Below are 22,875 nucleotides of genomic sequence, written 5' to 3' on the forward strand. Positions count from 1 at the left end.
TTTGTTTTCTTTGTACGATCTTTTCCTGAGGTCATATTGCCATCTACAGTAATTGGTTGAAGAGATTTTTAATGCCTTCATATGCGAAGCAGCAAACCTTAAGGAACTTGTACAATGGCTAAAATTGGTGAGCTAACCTTTAACTTGCTGGTAACAGATTCCACGTTATTGTTTGTGGTTTCCAATGCTGTGATGATAATGTGGAAGTTAAATGAAAGGCAGTTTTCAGATAGACACCAAGATGATTATACAGATGGTAATCAACCGCTGGAACAGATTACCAGGAAGGTGGTTAGAAAGATTTTGATGCTATAATTGGAAGATGGAATAGTTAGTATTCCAGAAAGATGAGATCCAAATCTTTCTTGTGAAAAATGAAATTAGAAGAGGTCATTCAGACCAACAAGCCTGATACCTCATGTGGCGATGTATGATTTGTCTTATCATGAATTCCATTTGATCTTCTCAATCTTCCAAGGGAAGAAAACCACAATTAAACATCCAGAAAAGATGAACCTTTTTTAATGTTTGTTTAGCTTCCAGGAGCAATCTAGCAAAACTATTATTTTGTGACAGTTCACTACTGTGATTCGCATCACTCTCTGAACTGAAAGTAAATGTTCAATATTCTAGACTTTGTTTTAGTTAAGATAAGTTGTCCTAATTCACATAGACTGACCCAATTATAAGGGTGTGGCTTGGGTCCATGAACTCATAACTGATAATGGATATGCTATAAAAATGGTCCCCAATCAGCAGTTCGAGATAATTACGGCTTAAATAAAATTTCAAATAAAAGTGGTCATTCATTTTATGGCTGTCTGTGGGACATTGCTGAACAAAATTGGCTGCTGTGTTTTCCTACAAATATGGTCACAGTAAATCCTTGAAGTGCTTTGAGACATCTCAACAAGGTGATAAGGCACTATATAAAACACAACTTTTATTATGCAGTAGCTTACAAAATATACAATCAATACACTTTACAGTAGCAACAACAACTTGAATTTATATAGTGCCCTTCACGCAGGGTAGTATTTTGGAGCGCTTAAATCCTGTGAAGCGCTTGAAAATGTCCTCTAATTCTATATTAAAAGGATTATTATTACAATATTAGTACAAGTTTCAATGATTTTCTTGAGATGCAATTCCTTTTTACAATTTAAAAATTGCAAATATTTGTAGTCACAATGGCACACTTTGATATCACCCATTTATAGCAATCCACCAACCAGTATAATTAGAGGGAAGTAGTGCTGATGTAACTGTTTCCTTACAGATATGTGACCTCAGTCCTGACAGGACTATTGGATTACTGCTATCGGGATATACTGGATATGTTAGGCCTTTTTCACTGGAGAGGTGATGTTTCAAGGGGAAAATAATAGAGGTGTTCATGATTATAAAATGGTTCAATAAGGCTAGCATAACTAGGCTGTTTCTACTTGTTGGGAGTCCATAACCAGGGGATATAAGTATAAGATAGTGGTTAGGGGATCAAAAAGATAATTTAGGAAGAACTAATTCACACAGAGGTGAGAATATGGAACTTGTTGCCTGAAGTAGTAGCTGAATCAGATAGTATAGATGCATTTAAGAGGAAGGTAGATATATACACGAGAGAGAATGAAATAGAAGGGCATGGGAGGGAGTAAGTAGTGGGTGTAGAGTCTAAATACTGGCACAGATGAGTTGGAGCAAATGGCCTGTTTCCTTGCTGTACAATCTATGTAAATCAATGTAAACATCTTAAAATAATTGGTCAATTAGTTTCTATCCATGCAAAGAAGTTTCTATTTTTCAAAACCATACTGCAATAATTTAAGCAATATAATTTTAAAATATCTAGCAGTTTTAAGAACACAAAATGTGGAATAACAAAAGTGCTAGTATTCTACACCACTGGGTGACAGGCCATACTATATATGTTTAATAAATAATAATACTACTTGCATTTGATATAGCACCTAATCACGTCTACGACATCTCAAGGTGTTTTACAGAATATACTGTGAAGTGAATTCACTGTATATTTTGTCAGCAAAACACAGCAGCCAATTGCGCACAGCAGTGTCCCACAAACAGTTGTGGATTTAGTGACCCAAATTTTTTTTAAAAGGGATTATAACCCCCGGAAAGCAATTTGCCAATTGACTAACAACCGGGTTCCTATTTACTACTAGGTAAACAAAGGCATGTGGAGTAAGGAAACTTGTCTAAGGTTTCGCCCTGCCTGGGAATCGAGCCTGCTTACATTAATACGGTACAATACACCAGACTGTATCTTTAGACTATAGAGTCTAAAGAAAGTCTTTAGACTATATATAGTTTAGACTAGAACAGTTTTATTTTAGACTTATATACTAGAATAATTTAGACTACATCTTTACAACTGGGTCCCAGGCCATTCATAGCTTCAAACTCATTCAAATCCATGGCTTCAATCACACGCAATGGAAACTGTCCGTTCCAGGAAATAACATATCTAATGTTACAATCTATTATCTTTTACTTTGGCAATCCTGATTGAACTTTCTTATCCACATTATTGGCTGTTAAACTGCAGATCTCATTGTCATAACCATTGATTATAGTTTTATTCAGACAATATTAAGGAAAAAATGTCACCTCAGAAGTGAAAAATAAGTTTGTATAATTGTTATAATAATAATAATAATCCTTGCATTTGATATAGCGCTTTTCACATCTTCTCGATGTCTCAAAGCGCTTCACAGAATAGACTGTAAAGTGAATTGACCGTATATTTGTGGGCAAAATTTTTGTACGTTTTGCATTAATTTCCATATTCTAACAAGATGACAATGTCTGGTCTGCTCCTCCAAGCCCTGCTGACAAACCAGTCTGTCGTCATCATTGATTGCAACAACAACAAAATTACATTTGTATAGCGCCTTTCACGTTGGGAGGACATCCCAAGGCACCGGATAGACAGAGTTACGTACCCGAGCTGGGGGTCAGAGTGGGGGAGGGTGGAGGGTAAGCAGGGAAATCGAAAGCACGGTCGAAGAGGAGCAGATTGCAAAAAAAATGTTTCTATTTTTCAAAACCATACTGCAATACTTAATTTTTTTAAGCAATTTTTTTAAGATTGCCATATTGTACAGCCATCTATCTGAGGAACTGGGCTATGGAGACCCCCACAGAGGGTCTAAAATAAATTCCAATATCACTTAAAGCCAACTTAGCAGCAAGGAAATCAGCTTATGTCTCTTCCCCCACCCCCCAACCCAAGAAGGATAGTCATTCGATAAATGAGTGCTGATTTGAGCCTCACTAGGTGCATAGCAGGTACCAAGAACTCTTTGTGAGACTCTTGAATGAGCAGCACAGATCAGTATAAAATGCATGAGAACATTGCCACCATCTTTATACCCCCAGCTTGACACACATCCCTCACAATCCTTGCATTTGATATAGCGCCTTATATCGTCGAGAAGTCTCAAAGGATATACTGTAACATGGATTGACTGTGTGTTTTGAGGAGCAGTATTGCCTGCAACAATGTCTCACAGTGAATTACCATTTTATTTGGGCAATTTGTTGGCCGGGACACCGGAGAATACTCCTTTCTCTTTTCAACCCATGGGATCTTTAATATCCATTTAAACAGGCAGACTGAACCTCAGTGTCTCAACCAAAGAAAGGCACCTCCAACAATGCAGCACTCCCCCAGCACTTTGTTGGAGTGTCAGCTTTGACGGATTCCAAGTTGTGACATGGGGCTTGATCTCACAAACTTTTGACTCAGAGGTGAAAGTCCTACCACTGAGTCATGCTGACACACATCCTACCCATTTGATCAATGGTTATGACAATAATAATCCTTACCTTTGATATATTGCCATATCACGTCATTGAGACATCTCGCAGCACTTCACAAAATGCAACAATTTACATTTATATGTGCCTTTCATAGGATAATATCTCAGAGTGCTTTAAAGTATAGTGACTGTATTTTATTGGTAAACATGGCAGTCCATTTGTATACAATAATAATCCTTGTTTTTGATATAGCGCCTTATCTAATCTTCGAGACATCTCAAAGCGCTTCACAGATTATACTGTAAAGTGAATTGATTGTATATTTTGTGGGCGAAACAAGGCAGACAATTGCACACAGCAGTGTCCCACGAACAGTCGTGGATTTAGTGACCAATTTATTCTTTTCTTTAAGGAATTATTGCCCCCAGAAAGCGATCCACCAATCGACTAACAACCAGGTTCCTACTTAACTGCTAAGTAAACAGGCGTGTGGAGTAAGTAAACTTGCCTAACGTTTCGAACCCAGGTCTCCCACTTGTGAGCTGAGTGCTATAATCACTGAGTTTTAGGACTCCACATAATGTCCTTCCTATTGACGCGAAATTAATGACCAATTTTATTTGATGGATTGTTGGCTAGGATTCTGGGAGAAATTCCCTTCTCTTTTTATGCGGTTGGAAGTACAGAGTTTTGCCAAGAAAAATATAGTCAATTCATCGTACAGTGTATTCCGTGAAGCACTTTGAGACGTTTTGAAGACGTGATAAGGTGCTATATCAAATGCAAGGATAATTATTAGCGTCTCTCTGCAATACGGATCAAGGTGGATTCCAAACCCTGGATGTATGAACATGTGTGCAGAAACAAGGGCTGCTCCCAGGTATCATCTTGTAGCTGCTGTGGGCAGGACCTGCAGTGCAGGTGTGCTGAGCCCAGGGCATTGACCAGCTGGGAGGAGGACAACCTCCGCACATGCGCACAGAACGCGCCGCTCTGGCGCAGGCGCATGGAAGGCTTCTGCTCGTAAAATTCGGACGTCACAAGAACAGCCACAACCTAACCTGGAGTGTTGACCGTCACCTGACTGGCAGGTACCGGCGCCAATCAAGCGCCAGCTCTGGTGCAGGAAGGCATTCCTGCCTCCAATCGGCAGCAGGGAAGTGGGCGGAACCGTGAAGTCGCGTTCGGTTGACGTGTAGGGGCGGTTGGCTATGGCGGTGGGCAAAGCTGAGTGAGCGGCGTCTTCTTCCTTCCCTCAGTCCCGGTGCCCGTCCGACTCTTCTCACTGTCTCTCTCTCTCTCTCTCTCTGTCTGACCGCTTCTTCGCCATCATGTCCGGGCGGCGGTGCCCTCCCCCGGAGAGAGCGGCGGCTGCTCTGGCCGCGGCTTTCCTGCTGTGTTGCGCGGTGGCCAGTGTGGCCGGTATCCCGGAAGAGGAGAGGAGGCCGGTCAAAGCCGAGGCCGGGCTGCAGGTACAGCAGGTGCGGGGAGGGCGCCATGGCCTCCGGGAGCCGGGGTCTGCGGCAGGGGTCAGTCCACCAGAGTCTGGGGTCAGTCCACCAGAGTCTGGGGTCAGTCCACCAGAGTCTGGGCTCAGTCCACCAGAGTCTGGGCTCAGTCCACCAGAGTCTGGGCTCAGTCCACCAGAGTCTGGGGTCAGTCCACCAGAGTCTGGGGTCAGTCCACCAGAGTCTGGGCTCAGTCCACCAGAGTCTGGGGTCAGTCCACCAGAGTCTGGGGTCAAATGAGCAGAGTCTGGGGTCGAATGAGCAGAGTCGGGTCGAATGAGGGGTCGAATGACCAGAGTCTGGGGTCAGTCCACCAGAGTCTGGGCTCAGTCCACCAGAGTCTGGGCTCAGTCCACCAGAGTCTGGGCTCAGTCCACCAGAGTCTGGGCTCAGTCCACCAGAGTCTGGGCTCAGTCCACCAGAGTCTGGGGTCAGTCCACCAGAGTCTGGGGTCAAATGAGCAGAGTCTGGGGTCGACCAGAGTCTGGGGTCAGTCTGGGGTCGAATGACCAGTGGTCTGGGGTCGAATGACCAGGGTCTGGGGTCGAATGACCAGTGGTCTGGGGTCGAATGACCAGTGGTCTGGGGTCGAATGACCAGTGGTCTGGGGTCGAATGACCAGTGGTCTGGGGTCGAATGACCAGTGGTCTGGGGTCGAATGACCAGTGGTCTGGGGTCGAATGACCAGTGGTCTGGGGTCGAATGACCAGTGGTCTGGGGTCGAATGACCAGTGGTCTGGGGTCGAATGACCAGTGGTCTGGGGTCGAATGACCAGTGGTCTGGATGAGAACTAACTTTGCAGCTGAACATGGATAAAATGAAAGCCGTGCTCCTTGGATCCATCAGGATCTTCTCACCTGTAGTTCTCAACTCCTTAACGTTTTTTGCCCATCCCTCAGTTGGAAGGGGAGGAGGTTGAGACAGCAGGTGGTGGGTTTCATTGTGGTGATGGTGGAGAGAGGGAGGAAGGAGAGATGGGGGCAAATGATTGTAAGATGGGGGCCACGGTAGGAGCTGAGGGCAGGGTGCGTGAGGGAGACGGAATGGGGGTGGTGGTAGGCAACACGGGGCAGAAGGATGAAGCTGCCAGGGGGATGTTGTAAATTTTAGCAGTAAGGAAGTCTATGACCTCTTCGCACTTGGCGTTAGATGTGATGATTGAGAGTGCTTGAGGGGTCACACGGAGGAGGTGGTGGGTGGTGGAGAATAGAATTTTGAAGTTATTGTGGGCCTCCAGTATGATGTTTGAGTAGTGCGCAGTTTTTGCTTGTGACAGGGAGCAGCAGTAGGTGTGAAGATGCTTGAGCCACAGTGAGTCACTAGTATTGGAGAGGAGCTTTGCCATACTTCGTGCAAAAAAAGCGGACCAGCTTGCTTCCCTGCTAAATCTTTAGTACATGCCAGCATTTTATGTATTACAACTCCGACTTAATTTAAGGCTTTGGGTGTCGTCAAAATATATGCTTGTTTCCATTAAATATTGGAAAGTTATGTTGAGAAGTGCGTATTTTAAATTTGTTAATATAAACAGAATACAAGTTTTGTTCTCCTAACTCGAGAAGCCCAGACTCTAATCACTGAACCATTGGGTATAAAATACCAAGCTCAGTGACAGATACTAATGTAGAGGCAGCGGATTTGGTAAGAGTTGTAGAAACCTGGAAGTAAGAGTAGACTCATTTTCAGTTTGACATATCCTCCAAGGTGACATGTTTGGCAACGCAATGTCAGAATGGAGCTCACTCTCTGTGGAGGTCTCGGCAATCCAGTCCCTGAGCCAGGGCACTGCTGCTGACAACACGGCCAGCCAGCCTGGCTCATCGACACAACTTCGAAGGACAGACCAGTCACTAGGGACAGGGACTCTTCCCACTCAGCTCTTGTTAACCCTGCAAGCCAGGGCCCTAATGGATAGAGTGGTCCTTGTTGGACAAGCAGTGAGAAAGCTCGCCAGACAATGTTTTAATGGCATACTGTGCAGTTTTAGCTGGTTATACTCCAGCAGTACCACAGTGTACACTCTGAGGTCCCAAGCCTTGGATCTTGCAAATCTGTGCCTAATACTCTCCAGAATTAGGTAAGCAGGATATGTCCCTCCAGGGAAAGAGTGTGCATTCCCTTCCATTAATATCTCTGGATGACGAAGTAGGATTCATGGAACTCTGTTTGGTTTGCATATTCTTAAGCACAGTGAAGGTTTTAGGTATGCATCACATCCAGCTGACCAGAAAAAAGTATGGCAAAGCTCCTCTCCAATATCAAGTTAACTTTATTCCTCTTTGTATTGTCTCTGTGACCTGGATGGCTTGCTGTTTGTCACAATGATCAAAAATGTACACAGTGTGCCTGGTTCAACCTGACCAGAATGACAGTACAGTTTCAGCCTGCCATCTATGACTTCTGATCTGTCAGTGTAGCGTGGCATGCGCACACTTTGGTTTTTTGCTTCCTCACAGCATGACTCGTGTTTCCTATTATGAAAGCCTCCCCCATACTTGGTTAATTTCCAGCCGCCCTTCTCGTGAGAAACCTTCTGTTTACTTTTGCCTTATTTATACTACAATATTTGGATCAATGCTCTTGTAACGTATTTTGGATTATGTGTATGTTTGAATCTTATTTCCTAGTTTGTAGAGTAGAATCGTTCTTAAACCTTAATCAGTTTGAATAAGTTGTCTGTATCAATTTTGCACACTTCTTAGTTCACCTTGAAATCCCTTTTCCAACAAGATCGACTTAAACCTTTCTACCTTTAGTCGCTAGGATCTGATATCTTTATTGCCCTGTCATACACTCACAAGGGCAATAGTTTTCCTTCTCAAGTAAGATGATCAAACTTGTACACAAATCGATATCTAACCTTATAGAACCTGTGCAGAAAGCTCTGCATTTTGTTTGACCCTCAACTCTCCTTTAAGCCATTCATCCATATTTTGTCTGTCCGCTTTCCTCTATCGCCACAATATCGCCCGTCTCTTCAGTCCATCACCCCCAAAATAGCTGAAACCCTCATTTATGCCTATAACACCTTCCAGATTTGACTTGTCCAACTTCCTGTTCACTGTCCTCCTCAGCTGCACCCTCCACATGCTCCAGAGCATACAGAACTCTGCAACTCACTTTCTCTTACGAATTAGACTGCAAACTCATTACCCCCATCCTTGCTTGGAACCAATGGCTCATTTCCCATTTTAAGATCCTTATCCACACCTTCACATGCCTCTACAAACTTGCTCTATCCTAACTATGCCATCTTCTGTGGACCCTTGTCCCCTGGTCACTACTGTACTGCCTATGCTACTCCCTCCATTATGCTAACTCTGGCCTGCTTCATGTAGTCTACTCCATGGTCATTAGGCAAGATTACACCCATTTTGCTCCCACCTTCCAGAACTACTGAAATCCCTACTTTCTTTCAAAACCTTTCAAAGCCATATCAACCTGTCCGCTCGCTCCGGTCAGCAGGTTCCGACCTGCTCCAAGTCCCCGGCCCGGCCTGCTCCAAGGCCCCGGCCCGGCCTGCTCCAAGGCCCCGGCCCGGCCTGCTCCAAGTCCCCGGCCCGGCCTGCTCCAAGTCCCCGGCCCGGCCTGCTCCAAGTCCCCGGCCCGGCCTGCTCCAAGTCCCCGGCCCGGCCTGCTCCAAGTCCCCGGCCCGGCCTGCTCCAAGTCCCCGGCCCGGCCTGCTCCAAGTCCCCGGCCCGGCCTGCTCCAAGTCCCCGGCCCGGCCTGCTCCAAGTCCCCGGCCCGGCCTGCTCCAAGTCCCCCGGCCCGGCCTGCTCCAAGTCCCCCGGCCCGGCCTGCTCCAAGTCCCCCGGCCCGGCCTGCTCCAAGTCCCCCGGCCCGGCCTGCTCCAAGTCCCCCGGCCCGGCCTGCTCCAAGTCCCCCGGCCCGGCCTGCTCCAAGTCCCCCGGCCCGGCCTGCTCCAAGTCCCCCGGCCCGGCCTGCTCCAAGTCCCCGGCCTGGCTTCTCCAAGTCCTCCGCCTGGCCCGCCCCACCATCATCGGTCGAGGCTTCACCCTCTCTACCCTCACACTTTGGAACTCCATCCCACATTCCCTTTGCCTCATTCCTTTGCCTCCTTCAAGGCACATCTCAAGACCCTCCCCTTTGACTGTGTCTTTGGCCACCACCCTCCGTGTCCTCCGCCCTCCCAATGCCTCCCCCCACCCCGTTTGGGTCCAACCAAATCCCTGACCTTCCAACGGCTTGGAACATCCTTCCAACATCAAAGGCGCTATACAAATGTAATTTTGTATTGTAAAAACATCTAAAGACCTATCTCTTTGATTCTAACTTTAACCACCTCTTCTACACCCCATTTCGCCCTCCCAGCTTAGGCTACCAACTCCATATTTGTAAAGTATTTTGAGACATTCCTATGTTAAAAGCACTATATGTGTGCAAATTGTAGCCAAGGCGGCACTCAGTAACTTACTTTATAATTATAGTGCATGTTATTAGTACACTTTCAGGGTTGTTAGTGGTGTTTTGGAGGAGATCTTATGAAGGGTCTACTTTTTTTTAAAAAATCAACAAACTGTAAACTGTGTACTTGAGATGTGCACTTGCATTTATAATGGATTTGCAACAGTGATTGGTTTTATTTATATCAGAATAATCCATACATTTAATGTAGCGCCTTTTATGTTGGGAGGACGTCTCAAAGGGCTTCCCAAGAAATACTGGAAAGTGTATACTGACTGTGTATTTTTGTAGGTGAATGCAGCTGCTAGTTTGGGCACAGCAGTGTCCCACAAACTGCCATGAATTGAATGACCAATTTTATTTGGAAGATTGTTGGCTGGGACACCAAGATAAACACTTTTAACTCAAACTTGGTGATCTACTCACTTCACCTTTAAATCAATTTTTAATGCTTTTAGTATTTCTCTCCATGGTTATCTGATTTGCTTCCTCAAGCTGGTTTGTATATAACATGCTTTTTCTCTTTTTACCTTTGTACTTGTCGATTAGGTTTTAAGTCACAGATGCAGCATCTTAGTGCAGTATATTCAGTTTTGCTAATAGCACCTCACGGAGGCTCAAACTGAAATTGCCTTGTAGACAAAACTGGATTCACCCTGATCACGTTACAAGCAAAGCAATCCCTAGTTTCAAAACTTTTTCTCCACTCTCTTTTGGTGCTTGTCTTTAAAGATCCCCGAGTTAGCACCAGAACAGTATGACATTGCACCTGGAGCACTGAGCACAGTGTCTGCAGTAATAATTGGCCAAGTTACATAAAAGAGAAACAGATAGTTGGTAATAGAGGTATTAAAGTGTGAGGCAAAAGGGTATTGGGATAAAACAAGCTGCCAGAATTTAATAAGCTGGTGGAATAGGTTCAATGGTCTGAGTCTCCTTCTGTCAGTTTTCTATGTTCCTCAGTTTCTATCACAAGATTAATTCAGATGAAGCCGAGGGTCCTTTAGCCTTTCTTATCTCATCCTTCCGGAACACCTGCTTATCATTCTCCCTACCAAAAAAAAATGAGTTCAGTGTCCTGGACTCAACTACCCTTTATGGTTTGAAAAAAGTTCCTGATGTCTGCCCTGGAATTGCCTTTTGCAACTCTAAACTTGTGTCATCTAGTTCTATGATTGGAGAGAAACTTCTATTGAAAAATGTTTTGGCTGCTGAAGGTTGGCTTTACTGAAAAACATTGCATTGGTTCAGTGGAGAATTTACTAATAGATTTAATACTTGAATATTTCACATCTGAAATGGAAAGCAAGCTGAAAACATTAAGCTGATCACTGCAAGACATATACTAATGATCTGGAAAACCAATGCAAAGAATGTACTACATTCTCAAGTTATGAACAGCTTATAAGTTTCAGACTCACAAAATAGCAGGACTTTAGATTCGGATGCAGGAATGCTTTAAAATTCAGTAAATGTGCACCCTAGTTTTCATGATCCCGGTAGACCCGTTCAGTGATAATTCAATAAATTGCCCACTGTACCTGACCTAATGCTAATGAGATTAGCAACAAGATTCGCACAAACATGTTTAATCTGCCAATGCTCCTAAATTGTGGCATTTTCTTTGGTTTCTGTTTTCTTTGAGTGAAATGTTTTAAGTGCCAATGTTTGTGCAAGTCTGTTGGGTCACTAAGACAATGAGAGAATAGTCAGAATATTTAATGGATTTTAAGAAAAGAGCAGGAAAGGACACCACTGATTATACAAAAACACTTCAAATGTGTAGTTGATGGAAATGTCTTTTTTTAAACTGGTTATGTTGTCTTCACTAACATTTTTACTGATCATGTGTTTCTTACAATGCAGAAAGTGCCCTCACCACATTCTGTGGTAAATGCTGTAAGTGATGAATCCGTTACCAAGACGAACTTAGGATTCATACATGCCTTTGTTGCTGCCATATCGGTGATCATCGTTTCTGAGCTGGGTGACAAGACATTCTTCATCGCGGCTATTATGGCCATGCGCTACAATCGCTTGACTGTCCTTGCTGGAGCTATGCTGGCATTGGGACTAATGACCTGTTTATCTGGTTGGTGATTTCCTCTTTATAAAGCAATGATGTTAAGAGCTTGTGTTTTCTTCCAAAAAGATGCATTATTGTTGAAAGGATTGGACCGATTGCACAAAGTGGTTTACTGTAGATTTTGTTCTTTGATGGTTAGCTATGTAGTATAGTTAACTGTGGAACTTGATGCCTGACTGGTTTATAACTTAAATGTTTAACTAATTTGTAAATGAATTCTATAAACTAGTGAGTGGAACACGCTCAATTTTGATTGCAGTGCAACGGCTGTTTGAATTTCAGAACCACTGCATGTTATTTGCCTTCTAAATGTTGTGGACAATTCAGGTACTGCTGGACAATAATTATAGGAAAGTGACTAACATCAGTTATATAGATCTATTCAGTTTTTCAGCTATGCCAAGCATTGTTGTCATTTGAGATGCAAGATAGTAGTATTGGCTATTGTGTTTGTGTTTTTTTATGTAATAGTGTTCTTTTCCAGTGGAATGTAATTATTCGCCAGGGATTTCACTTCATTTGTTCTAAATAGCACTTTAACCTGTAGAAATATTCCAAACAATAGTGATCAAAGTATGTTTCTTTGTTTATATTGTGTTTTTATTGGTTACAGTTCTTTTTGGCTATGCTACCACAATAATTCCCCGAAAGTATACGTACTATGTATCAACTGCATTGTTTGCAATATTTGGCTTCCGGATGCTATGGGAGGGTTTAAAGATGAGCCCAGATGAAGGACAGGAAGAGCTGGAAGAAGTACAAGCTGAAATTAAAAAGAAAGATGAAGATGTACGTTCAAATACCATTGTATACTGTACCTTATACTATTTTAAATGAGAATGTTTCAATTATCTGTTTCAATTCGATATAGCACCTTACCGTGTTATTGAGACGTATCAAAGTGCTTTTCAAGATTGTATTGCAAAGTTCAGTGACTGAGTATTTGTAGGCAAATGCAGCAGCCAATTTGACACAGCAATACCCACAAACAGCTACGAAGGGAATCACCAATCGTATCTGGGGATTGTTGGTGAACATAAAACTAATCTTTAGTTTAAATCTTGAAATTAAAGTGTTATCCAAATTTAATAAACATTATAATTACAGTGCCAGATTTCATTAAAGTAAACTCTCTTGGAATTTGTTTTTGTGTTTCTACTAATCCATTTTCTTTCTCCTTGTGTTAAAGCTTCAGAGATCAAAGTTGGGAAATGGCCCACAAGATCTTGAGACTGGAGCATCAACACATCTGCCACAGAAAAGAAGAATGCCTTGTATTTCCCCAGTGTTCATTCAGGCATTTACCCTCACCTTTTTGGCAGAATGGGGGATCGATCACAGCTGACAACGATTGTGTTAGCAGCGAGAGAGGTGGGTTTGTCAGTCTCATTTTAACTTATTAAAATTAACTCAAATAATGGGCAAGTTGACTTTGTGGATGAATTTTTCCCTTGAGGAGAGCAAAAGCACGAAAAAAAACTCACACTCAATGTCACCATTAACTTTTCCGGGTCTGATCTTGTGGAGCCTCATGTGGATCTAAACTACTCAACCTCCATGGGCTCTCACTCAGACGCACCGTGCGCAACCTAAGCATCCGGTTCGACCCGCAATTGTCCTTCCTTCCCCACATCCGGTCCCTGACCAGGACCACCTTCTTCCACGTCCGCCACATTGCCCACCTCCGACTGTACCTTACCCCAAATGCAGCTGAAATGCCCGTGCATGCATTTGTCACATTCCGTTTGGATTACTCCAACGCACTTCTCGCCGGTCTCCCCAGCTCCACTATTCACAAGATCCAGCTCATTCAGAACTCTGCTGCCTACATACTGACCTTAACCAAACTCCGTACCCACATCTCACCAGTTCTGGCCAGGCTCCACTGGCTCCTTGAACGGATCGATTTCTAGATCCTCACTCGTGTTCAAATCCCTTCACTTTCTGGCACCTCCCTACCTCTCCGACCTCCTCACTCCCCAATCCACTACCCGGCACCTCCACTTGACTGGCACCAGCCGCCTGCTCGACCTTCACACCCTCTGCCCCATCATCGGAGGTTGCACTTTCAGCCACTACCCCCTGAAACTGGAACACTCTTCCCCCAATCCCTCTGCCTTGTTCCCTGGCTCCCAATTTTCAAGTCCCACCTGAAAACTTTCCTCTTCGACCGTGCTTAAGGCCGCCTCCCACCTCCCCCCAGCTTGGAGTCAGGCTCCACCACTGTTAAGCGCTCCGAGATGCTACCCTGCATTGAGGATACTATATAAGTGCAAGTTGTTGTTGTAGCTTAGACATGAAATAAAATTTTGGCAGGTTTAGCATAATGGGTTCTGGAAATAGGCATGCATTGTAACGTTTCCGTGTATGAGCATAATGGTTTCTAGGAGTGATCGTGCAGCATATTGTGTGTACAGCATAGCTGGTTCAGGAGATTAACACACATTTTTAAATCATTTTCTGGTGTTCTATCACTGTTTGCAAAATGTGCAGAAAACGCAAGGTTTTTTACAATGTTCCATAAGGGATTTGAGTGAAGGTACTTAAGTCATTGAAAGTGGCGCCACAAGTAGCAAAGGCTGTAAAGAAAGCTGGGTTTTATATACAGTGGCATTAATGCAAGAGTACGAAAGAAAAGTAATAATGTTTAGTTTGTATTAATCGTTGGTAAGGCTGCAATTGGAGTACTGCGTTCAGTTTTGGGCATTTCACTTCAGCAAAGATGTTAAGGCCTCAGGAGTTTTATAAGAATGATTCCAGGGATGAAGGAATTTTTTCACCCAGAGAGTTGTTGGGATGTGGAATGTTCTGTCAAGTTGGGAGGTGGAGGCAGAGTCCATTGTAGCTTTCAAGAGGGAAGTAGACAGGCATATGAAAGAGAGAGACTTGAAGGGGTATTGGGATAAGTGATCTTCTTGCTTTACGAACTGGTGCAGACTCGATGGGCCAAATGGCTGCCAAATGCACTGTAGATTTCTATGTTTCATAATAAATCCTGATGTGAAAAATACATGTTTTTTATTTCATGGATAAATAACTTTAATGGTCCTTAGCTTAGTTATTCTGAAATCACTAGTCAATCCTGCCTTTAGGATTCCACGTGCAATATCACCCCACCCCATGTTTGATTACAATGAACAAGGCACACAGGATGCTGGGCTACAGTGCTAAATCAGATCCGATCCCGGAAATACTTGTGCAGTATTTGCTCTGGTCAGACCACACCTAGAGTACTGTTTACATTTCTGCACACCTCGATATAAAGGGTTGGCACGTTCCTAGAGTCAGTGCAGAGGAGAGCAAAAACAACAAAATTACATTTGTATAGCGCCTTTCACGTTGGGCAGATGTCCCAAGGCACTGGACAGACAGAGTTACGGACCCGAGCTGAGGGTCGGGTTGGGGGAGGCAAAGGGGAGGAGCAGGGAGATCAAAAGCACAGTCGAAGAGGAGGGTCTTCAAGGTGTCGAGGGAGGAGGTGAGATTGTGGGAGAGGGATTGTGGGATGGAGTTCCAGTGGGTGGGTGCAGAGTGGTGGAAGGCCTGCCTGCCGATAGTCAGGCAAGTAAGGCAGGGGCCGTGAAGCAGGCTGGAGCCCGCTAAGCGGAGGGAGTGAACGGGGTGAGAGGGGATTAGGAGGTCGGAGAGCAAGACCGTGGAGGATGATCTCCAGTGTTAGAGGAATGAGCAACAATTAGACAGATAGGGCTCTTCAGTCTTGAGAGAAGATGACTTAGAGGGGACTTCATAGAAGTGTGTAAAACTTTAAATGGGATTTAAAAAGTAAACCCAGAACAATACTTTAGGATGCACCAAGAGCCTTTTTTAATCCAAACTAATCTTTTGAAAAGATTCAGATTTTAATTTAGCTAAGGTTTCCTCCTGTCCAGTTCCAAGAATACCTATTGAGTCATGACAAAGGAGAAAATGGGGTAGAGGACAGGGGATGATGGGTCACCTCAAGGCTTGATGTCACCTCAAGGCTTGAATTTGGGAACTCCCTCCTCATCGGCATTCCCAACTCTTCCCTTCACAAGCTGCAGATCATCCAAAACTCAGCAGCTCGTGTACTCTCACCCACCAAGCTTCGTGACCCCACCCTTGCCCGACTCCACTGGCTCCCCATCCCCCATAGGATCAAGTTCAAGATCCTTGTCCTCACCTTTAAGGCCATCCATGGCCTTACCCCCTCCTACCTCTCTGACCTGCTGACTCCCTACCAACCTGCCCCCTCCCTCCGTTCATCAGGCTCCGGCCTTCTCCATGTCTCCCGCCCGACCCACCCTACCATCGGTGGCCAGGCTTTCAGCCTCTCTGCCCCCACACTCTGGAACTCCATCCCACAGTCCCTTCGCCTCACTTCCTCCTTTGCCTCCTTCAAGGTAGGTCTCAAGTCCTTTCTCTTCGATCGTGCCTTTGGTCTCCCTCCCACCTCTCTGCCTTCCCTCACCCCTACACCACCCCTCCCACATGCTCAGGCCCCGACACCTGACTGTTCAGCGCTTTGGGACGTCCTCCCGACGTGAAAGGCGCTCTATAAAGTAATTTTGTTGTGGTTGTTGTAAAGAGGTGTTAATGATGCATTTTCTCCTTTGTCTTCTTTGCCCTGCCTCCCCCCTCTCTGTTAGCCCTTAAAAGCCTCTCCCTACCAACATGCTCCAGTTCTGACGAAGGGTCGTGGATCCGAAACGTTGACTCACTTTCCTTTCTCCATAGATGCTGCCTGACCTGCTGAGTGTTTCCAGCGACTTCTGTTTTTGTTTTCAGATTTCCAGCATCTGCAGTATTTTGGGTTTTGTGATCTATTCTGTGCTTCTTGCAGGATCCCTTTGGTGTAGCTGTAGGAGGAACACTCGGCCATTGCCTGTGCACTGGGTTGGCAGTTGTCGGAGGAAGGATGATTGCACAAAAAATCTCAGTTAGAACTGGTAAGAACTAACAGATTTACAAATTAATGGAAGGATAATGCTGAAGTCCATAAACTGAGGACCTCTTCCATTATACCCTGGGAGATGGAATTAGGAGCAACTGGTCAACAGGGAGGTAATTCTCACATGTAGCTTAAACCTGATGTAGATTTAGTATATGTTTGGCAAATGCAGCCTGCGAGTTGGACAACACCTGAACAAACTGGTGCTCAATGGGTGCAATCAAATCCATTTTTGACTCTTGCTATTAAAATTTTACAGATCCCGAACAATAATTGGGAGACTGACAATTTTTTTATTGCTACCCGAATCTTTAAGAAAAGGTTTTGTTGCCTGAACTTCTGTACTCGGGAATGAATGGAACTGGTAGCTTTCTGGGAGCAGAAAGTACGTCCAAAATATTGTTCATAAATCTTTTCCTGAAGTGGCCAATGTAGGGCACAGTATTTGTTCTATCCATCTATTGCCATACTATCTGTTTTGGTCAAAATAATCCAGGGAGTTAAACTACAATAGTTTTACATTGGATTTGACAAATTTGTAGATGTTATAATTCAGAAGAAGAATGGTCTTATTAACTATAGAAAATTTACATTAATTTTGCTCTATTTTGTTTTTAGTTACCATCATTGGTGGAATTGTTTTCCTGGCATTTGCACTGTCAGCGTTGTTCATCAGTCCAGACAGTGGTTTTTAAGAAGAATACTTGATGTGCTGTCCAAGAAGAAGACTAGCATTGTTACCAGCTGTACCTCCTATATATGTGTGTGTGTGTGTATATATATATATGTACAGAATAACCACATAGATACAGAGGATGTAGTGTATATCTGACCATTGTGTAAAATGCACATGTAGATTCTGAAGTTTCTTGTGAGTTTTCAAACCAAACAACAGTGCTGCGCATCATATTTTACTATATAAATATTTCAGGAAATGGGTGGCCAGGCACCTGTTATCTACTGTAAAAAATGGAAAGCAAATCAAGGGGGAGGCAGCTATGATGCACCATGTAAGATAGAACTCCAGCATCAAGTTATCCTTTTGGGATTGGGAAATCAAACTTAATAGTGAAATAATTATTTATTGCAATGCTCACTTCACAATACATTTTTCTTAAAAAGTCTTTTGCACAGAACATTTTTCCTACATGGTCAGCAATTCACAATGTGTCATGCAAAGGATTGCTTGTCAATCTTATCACCGCTTTTTCCCTCTCGAATGTCTTGGGTTTCTTTATTTAAAATGGTTTGTCATAGTTTAAAGAAGGGGAAAAGGCACTTCTCAAAAACAATAATGCTAAGTATAACAATAATGCTTTTATTTCTTATAGTGCTTTATTACATCAAAGTGTCACAACACACTTCACAGGGAATTGTTGTCAATGTAGTAACTATTGGTAGGTGAATGTGACAGCCAATGTGAACACAGAGTTCTACCTACAGCTGTGACATGAATGACCAATTTTATCTGGACATCCGAGGACATCAGAAGAAACACCAGTCTCTTCAAATAGTGTATCTTTAAGGTTCACATGAACAGATAGAACGGTTTGTCTCAGCCAAAGAACAGCACCTCCAAGAATGTGGCGTTCCACTCCCCTCCCCACAACGCTGCACTGGATTCTCAGCCTGGACATGAGCTCAAAGTCCTTGACACAATACTTGAGCCCACAACAATTGATCAGCATTACAAAAAAAGCTTTTAACTATAGGAATAATGCCTCTTTAGAAGGGAAGGTAACATGCAATAGGTCTGTTAGAATAACTAACTGCTTATCAGAGGACAGTGTCTTCGTAAGCTCAGTTTGAAGTGCTCTGTTGTGTCCCTGATAATACTTGGAGAGACAAGTGAATAATGTAATGAAAGAAGTTACTTCAGTAATTTTTTTAATATTATCTTGTTAACTGAGTTTGCTAGTACAACCTCTAAATTATGAGCATTTCAATTACAATGTTTGTGTTAATTGTTCAAATTGTTTAACAATTGTGTGGCCGTTTGCTGGTTACCAGTGTGCTTTTGACTGGACAGATCTTCATTTAGAAATATGGCATCAGCTGGCTTACTGATGTTTTGAAATGCCTGCTGGAGAATTGATCAGGAGTAGGAAGCAGCGGTTGTTTTTGCAATATTTTTAGGATTAAAATAATAATACTTGCATTTGAAATAGCACTCTCACGTAATTGAATCATCTCCAAGCGCTTTACAGGATATACTGTGAAGTTGATTGACTGTAATTGTTATTGTGAAGAACTGCAAAAAAAGTAAGTGTTGTTGAACCTGTTATTACCCTGTCAGAATATTGCTCTAAAATCAAGTACTGTACATATAAATCTGTCCAAGATCATTGTAAAGTTTAGTATTCGTTTAGTTTTTAAGATGAATGTTTGCAGGAGACCCAGCAGCATTTTTTTTGTTCTTGTCTAAAATTGTGGAAATAAATCTGTCACTATTTTCAGGTTATATTTTTTCTTTTACCACAAATTTTGGTTGAACTGTAAAAACTCACCATCTGAAAATGCCAGTAATAACCTTCAAACTGAATATTTCAACCAGTTGAATGGAGTTTGAAATATTGCATTTCATATAATTACCAAACAATAACTTGAAAAATATATCTTCAATGAATAGTGGCAATCACGTCAACCACTTTAATTTGGAGCGATTTAGAACATTTCAAAATGCTGAGATAATGTCTTTTCAATGTTCAAAAAAAAATTCTTATCTAAAGCTAAATAATTGCTGCCATGTTGAATAGCACAGCTTTGGCCTGACTTTATCTTGCAAGATTTATTGCCACTGTTGTATCTGTTCATAATTAAGTTTGATAAAGAGGTATTCATAAACTTCAGTTTATACGTGGACATTAACAAATATCCAAAATAAATTTGCACAACTTAAGATCCAATTCGTGACTATTTCACTACATTCAAGTTTATCTTATCACACTCTGAAGAGGTTAAACTGTTCAGCATTTTACACAAATATAAATATGTTAGCAGTATAAGATGCTCTTTACTAAGGGAATTTTGGAATATTTTGTGATTGAAGATGAAAAGAATTTTGAACAACTAGGATTGTTTTCTTAGAAGCTAGAAAACCTCAAATAATTTGAATTAGCAGGTAACAATCATCTACACAATATATAGATTTCTGGGTATAAATATCTCCAATTTTAATGTCACACTTTAATTTCTCTATATAGCATTTACTGATATGGTGTTGGTATATGTGGCAATACAGGATAAGGATTTTAGAGTAACGTTTGAGCTGATACTTTTAAGAGCATTTGTAAAATGTTACCTTTGCATATTTTCAATGTGGTCCAAATGATTGATAATTAGATGGCAGCTTAGTGTTTTGGTACGGTTAAAAACTGTGATTCACTGAAGTGAAAAGGACGGGAAATAATTACCCAGGTGCATTAATTGGAACTTCTGCAACCTGAGGCAGATATGCTGTCACTAAACTAATTAGTACCAGTAAAGTTGGTTTAAAAATGAAATTTTGTTGTAAATGCAATTTTGTTGTAAATATATTCTCCTGATGCCAACAGCCTGCATTAAATCGAAACACTTTGGGGAAATCTTGAATTTCCACTTGCTTTGTTGCTGTTTCAGTACAAATAAGATTGTGTAAATAAAAACAGTGCTTTAAGAAACCTTGGGTCATTTGAGATGGGAAGCAGAGTTACGTGGTTGATCTGGGCATAGACTTGGCCAGTTTGTAGTCTTTGCTGGGAGTTGGGAAAGATACACTCTTGAAGCCAGGTGAATCTGCACATTTTTTACCTTTCAGACTTGCAATTTTCAAAAAAGTGCAACAGGAGGTTAAGTATTCAATAAACTTTTGCAAGTTATTTATCAGGTACTCAGCTGTTGGATTCATAAATGAAAATGATGCACCTCCTTGGCAATAGTACTGTGATTCCTATACTATAATTGCTTTTGCTTATGTTCAGTGTTTTTCTTCCATGTAATAACAGGTATAGTAGTCTTGCTTTGCATTTCTAAATGTCTTAATTTTCTAACATTCAATTAAATTAGTCAGTAAAATTACATAGAGGTGGAGTACATCTTGCATACAGATTACCAGAATAATTCTTTTTTTTTTTAGTTGTGAAGACTAATTTGTAGGACCATGAAAATATATCAATCTACATTGAAAAAAATATAGTACAGTACAAATGCTGGACATAAGTCAAAACATTACATAAAGGCTGTGCTTTTAAGTGTGAATGCTAATATTTTTGTCTCGCAGGATTGGACACTTATTTTGAAATGGAATTTAGTTCTGCTATATTCAAAACATCAGCATGACTACACAGAATTTTCCACTATGAGTCCCCAGTACAGGTTTTCAAACTTCCTTTATCCAATATTTTGAGTTTATCTCGAAGGTTATCGACTGTTTGTAATTTATTATAATGTTGCAGGTTTCGATCTACTTGACTTTGTCTAGTACAAGGTGCTTTGATCTAGAAAGCTACAATTAAGTCATTTGAATTCACAAGATATATTTTTTGGCTAGTGACATTGCAAAATTTGAAAGGTTTATTGTATGCATTAACTTGATTTTTACTAAACCTTAAATCATAGTTTTTGGGTTTTGTTTTTAGTTTGTGGTATTTTTATGTATGTAGGAAAAGTTGTGCTGCTGATACACCCACCGTTTTGTATTGTTAACTCGCAATATAAATGTTTGGTCAATATTTGACGCATTGCAGCAACATTTTCGTTTCAATAAACTTTTTTGACCCTGTACCGATTGTGTAGTGCGGATTAATCTCATGAAAGTTCAAAAATAAGTTTCAACTTAAAAAAGGACAATGTGAATTAATGTGAATTGTTTCTACCTAAGATGAGCAACCTCCCTTTTCACCCCTCGCCTTGTATTTGATTGAACTTTTTTTGCTTTCATGCAATGGTCAATCAAAAGTACAATACAAATTACAGTTGTATTAATGCCTTTCATGTCTGGAGGATGTCCTAACAATATTAGCTTGGCACTCGAGCTAGGGATGGAAATGATGACTCAAAGTGGAGTCATAGAGTTTGGTCTTGAGATGGACCTTGAACAGGTTGAAGGAGGGAGTGAGTCATAACAACAACAAGATTCCATTTATAGAGCACCTTTCACGTCGGGAAGACGTCCCAAGGCGTCATAGGGATAGATTTCCAGAGAGATAAACTAAAAGCCTGCCCACCAATGGTGAAGTGGGTAAGTGCGGGAGACATGAAGCAGGCCGATGACTGCTGAGCAAAAGGAGCGGCTTAGTCGGTAGGGTTTGAGGAGGTTGCAGAGGTAGGGTGGGTGGGTAAGACCATGTAGTGGATATGAAGGTGAGAATGAGGATCTTAAACTCGACCTGCTATAGGATGGGGAGCCTATGAAGCTGGGTGAGGACTGATCAGATAGACTCGCAGAGCCTTGTGTGGGAAAGGACATGGGCACCAGAGTCCTGAATAGTCTGCAGTATGTGTAGGGAAGAGCTTGGTAGTCCAGTGAGCAGAACATTGGTAGTCAAGTCTGGATGTGATAACTATGGATAAGGGTCTCAGTGGCTTGAGTGGAGAAATAGCAGCAGAGGTGGGTAATATTTTGGAGGTGGCGGATCAGTGTCTTTCCTTGAAATGCAGTACATCTTCATTCCTTGTGCACTAAATTCAATTTGAACAAGATTGTCTTTAGATATGAGGCAGAAGGAAATGAATTTGAGTGCTTTAGTAGTAGTTGTCAGTCTGCCAATTATGAATAGATGCCAAAAAAGGCCATTTGGCCCAATGTTTGCACCAGCTTTATTAATCCTTTTCGTAACAAAACAAATCATGGTCACAAGTCCTCTTTGCCATAAAAAATAAGGTCAACCTATTTTTTCCATAAGATTGCCAGATCTTGTTATGTTATCCCATGTTTCCATGAACGAAAGGATGAGTAATATCTTTCATTTACTGACCAGAGCTCCATATAGTATTCAAGGTGAAGTTAGTAAAATCAACTGCTGTATCATGAATGTTCATTGGGAGCTGTATTAAGTTTCACAACATGCAGTTCCAGGATATTAGAATTCATGCATTTTATGATCATTTGAAATAATAATATTTCGGGAAATTAATTGATTTGGTTTTTAGTGATTTGTGGATA

The 22,875-nt window shown here is 42.1% G+C and overlaps 1 protein-coding gene across 1 annotated transcript; it reads left to right on the top strand.

The window, feature by feature from the left end:
• The first annotated feature begins 4,980 nt into the window (after positions 1 to 4,980).
• tmem165 (transmembrane protein 165) lies at positions 4,981 to 21,494 on the top strand. Its single transcript, XM_007892761.2, is given in 7 exon segments — positions 4,981 to 5,255; positions 11,584 to 11,809; positions 12,417 to 12,592; positions 12,993 to 13,128; positions 13,131 to 13,174; positions 16,626 to 16,731; positions 17,352 to 21,494. Coding segments are annotated over 7 exon segments (906 nt in total). The 5' UTR covers positions 4,981 to 5,114; the 3' UTR covers positions 17,429 to 21,494.
• Positions 21,495 to 22,875: the final 1,381 nt, after the last annotated feature.

The sequence above is a fragment of the Callorhinchus milii genome, unplaced genomic scaffold, assembly GCF_018977255.1.
Source record: "Callorhinchus milii isolate IMCB2004 unplaced genomic scaffold, IMCB_Cmil_1.0 Scaffold1, whole genome shotgun sequence".
Classification (NCBI taxonomy): Eukaryota; Metazoa; Chordata; class Chondrichthyes; order Chimaeriformes; family Callorhinchidae; genus Callorhinchus; species Callorhinchus milii.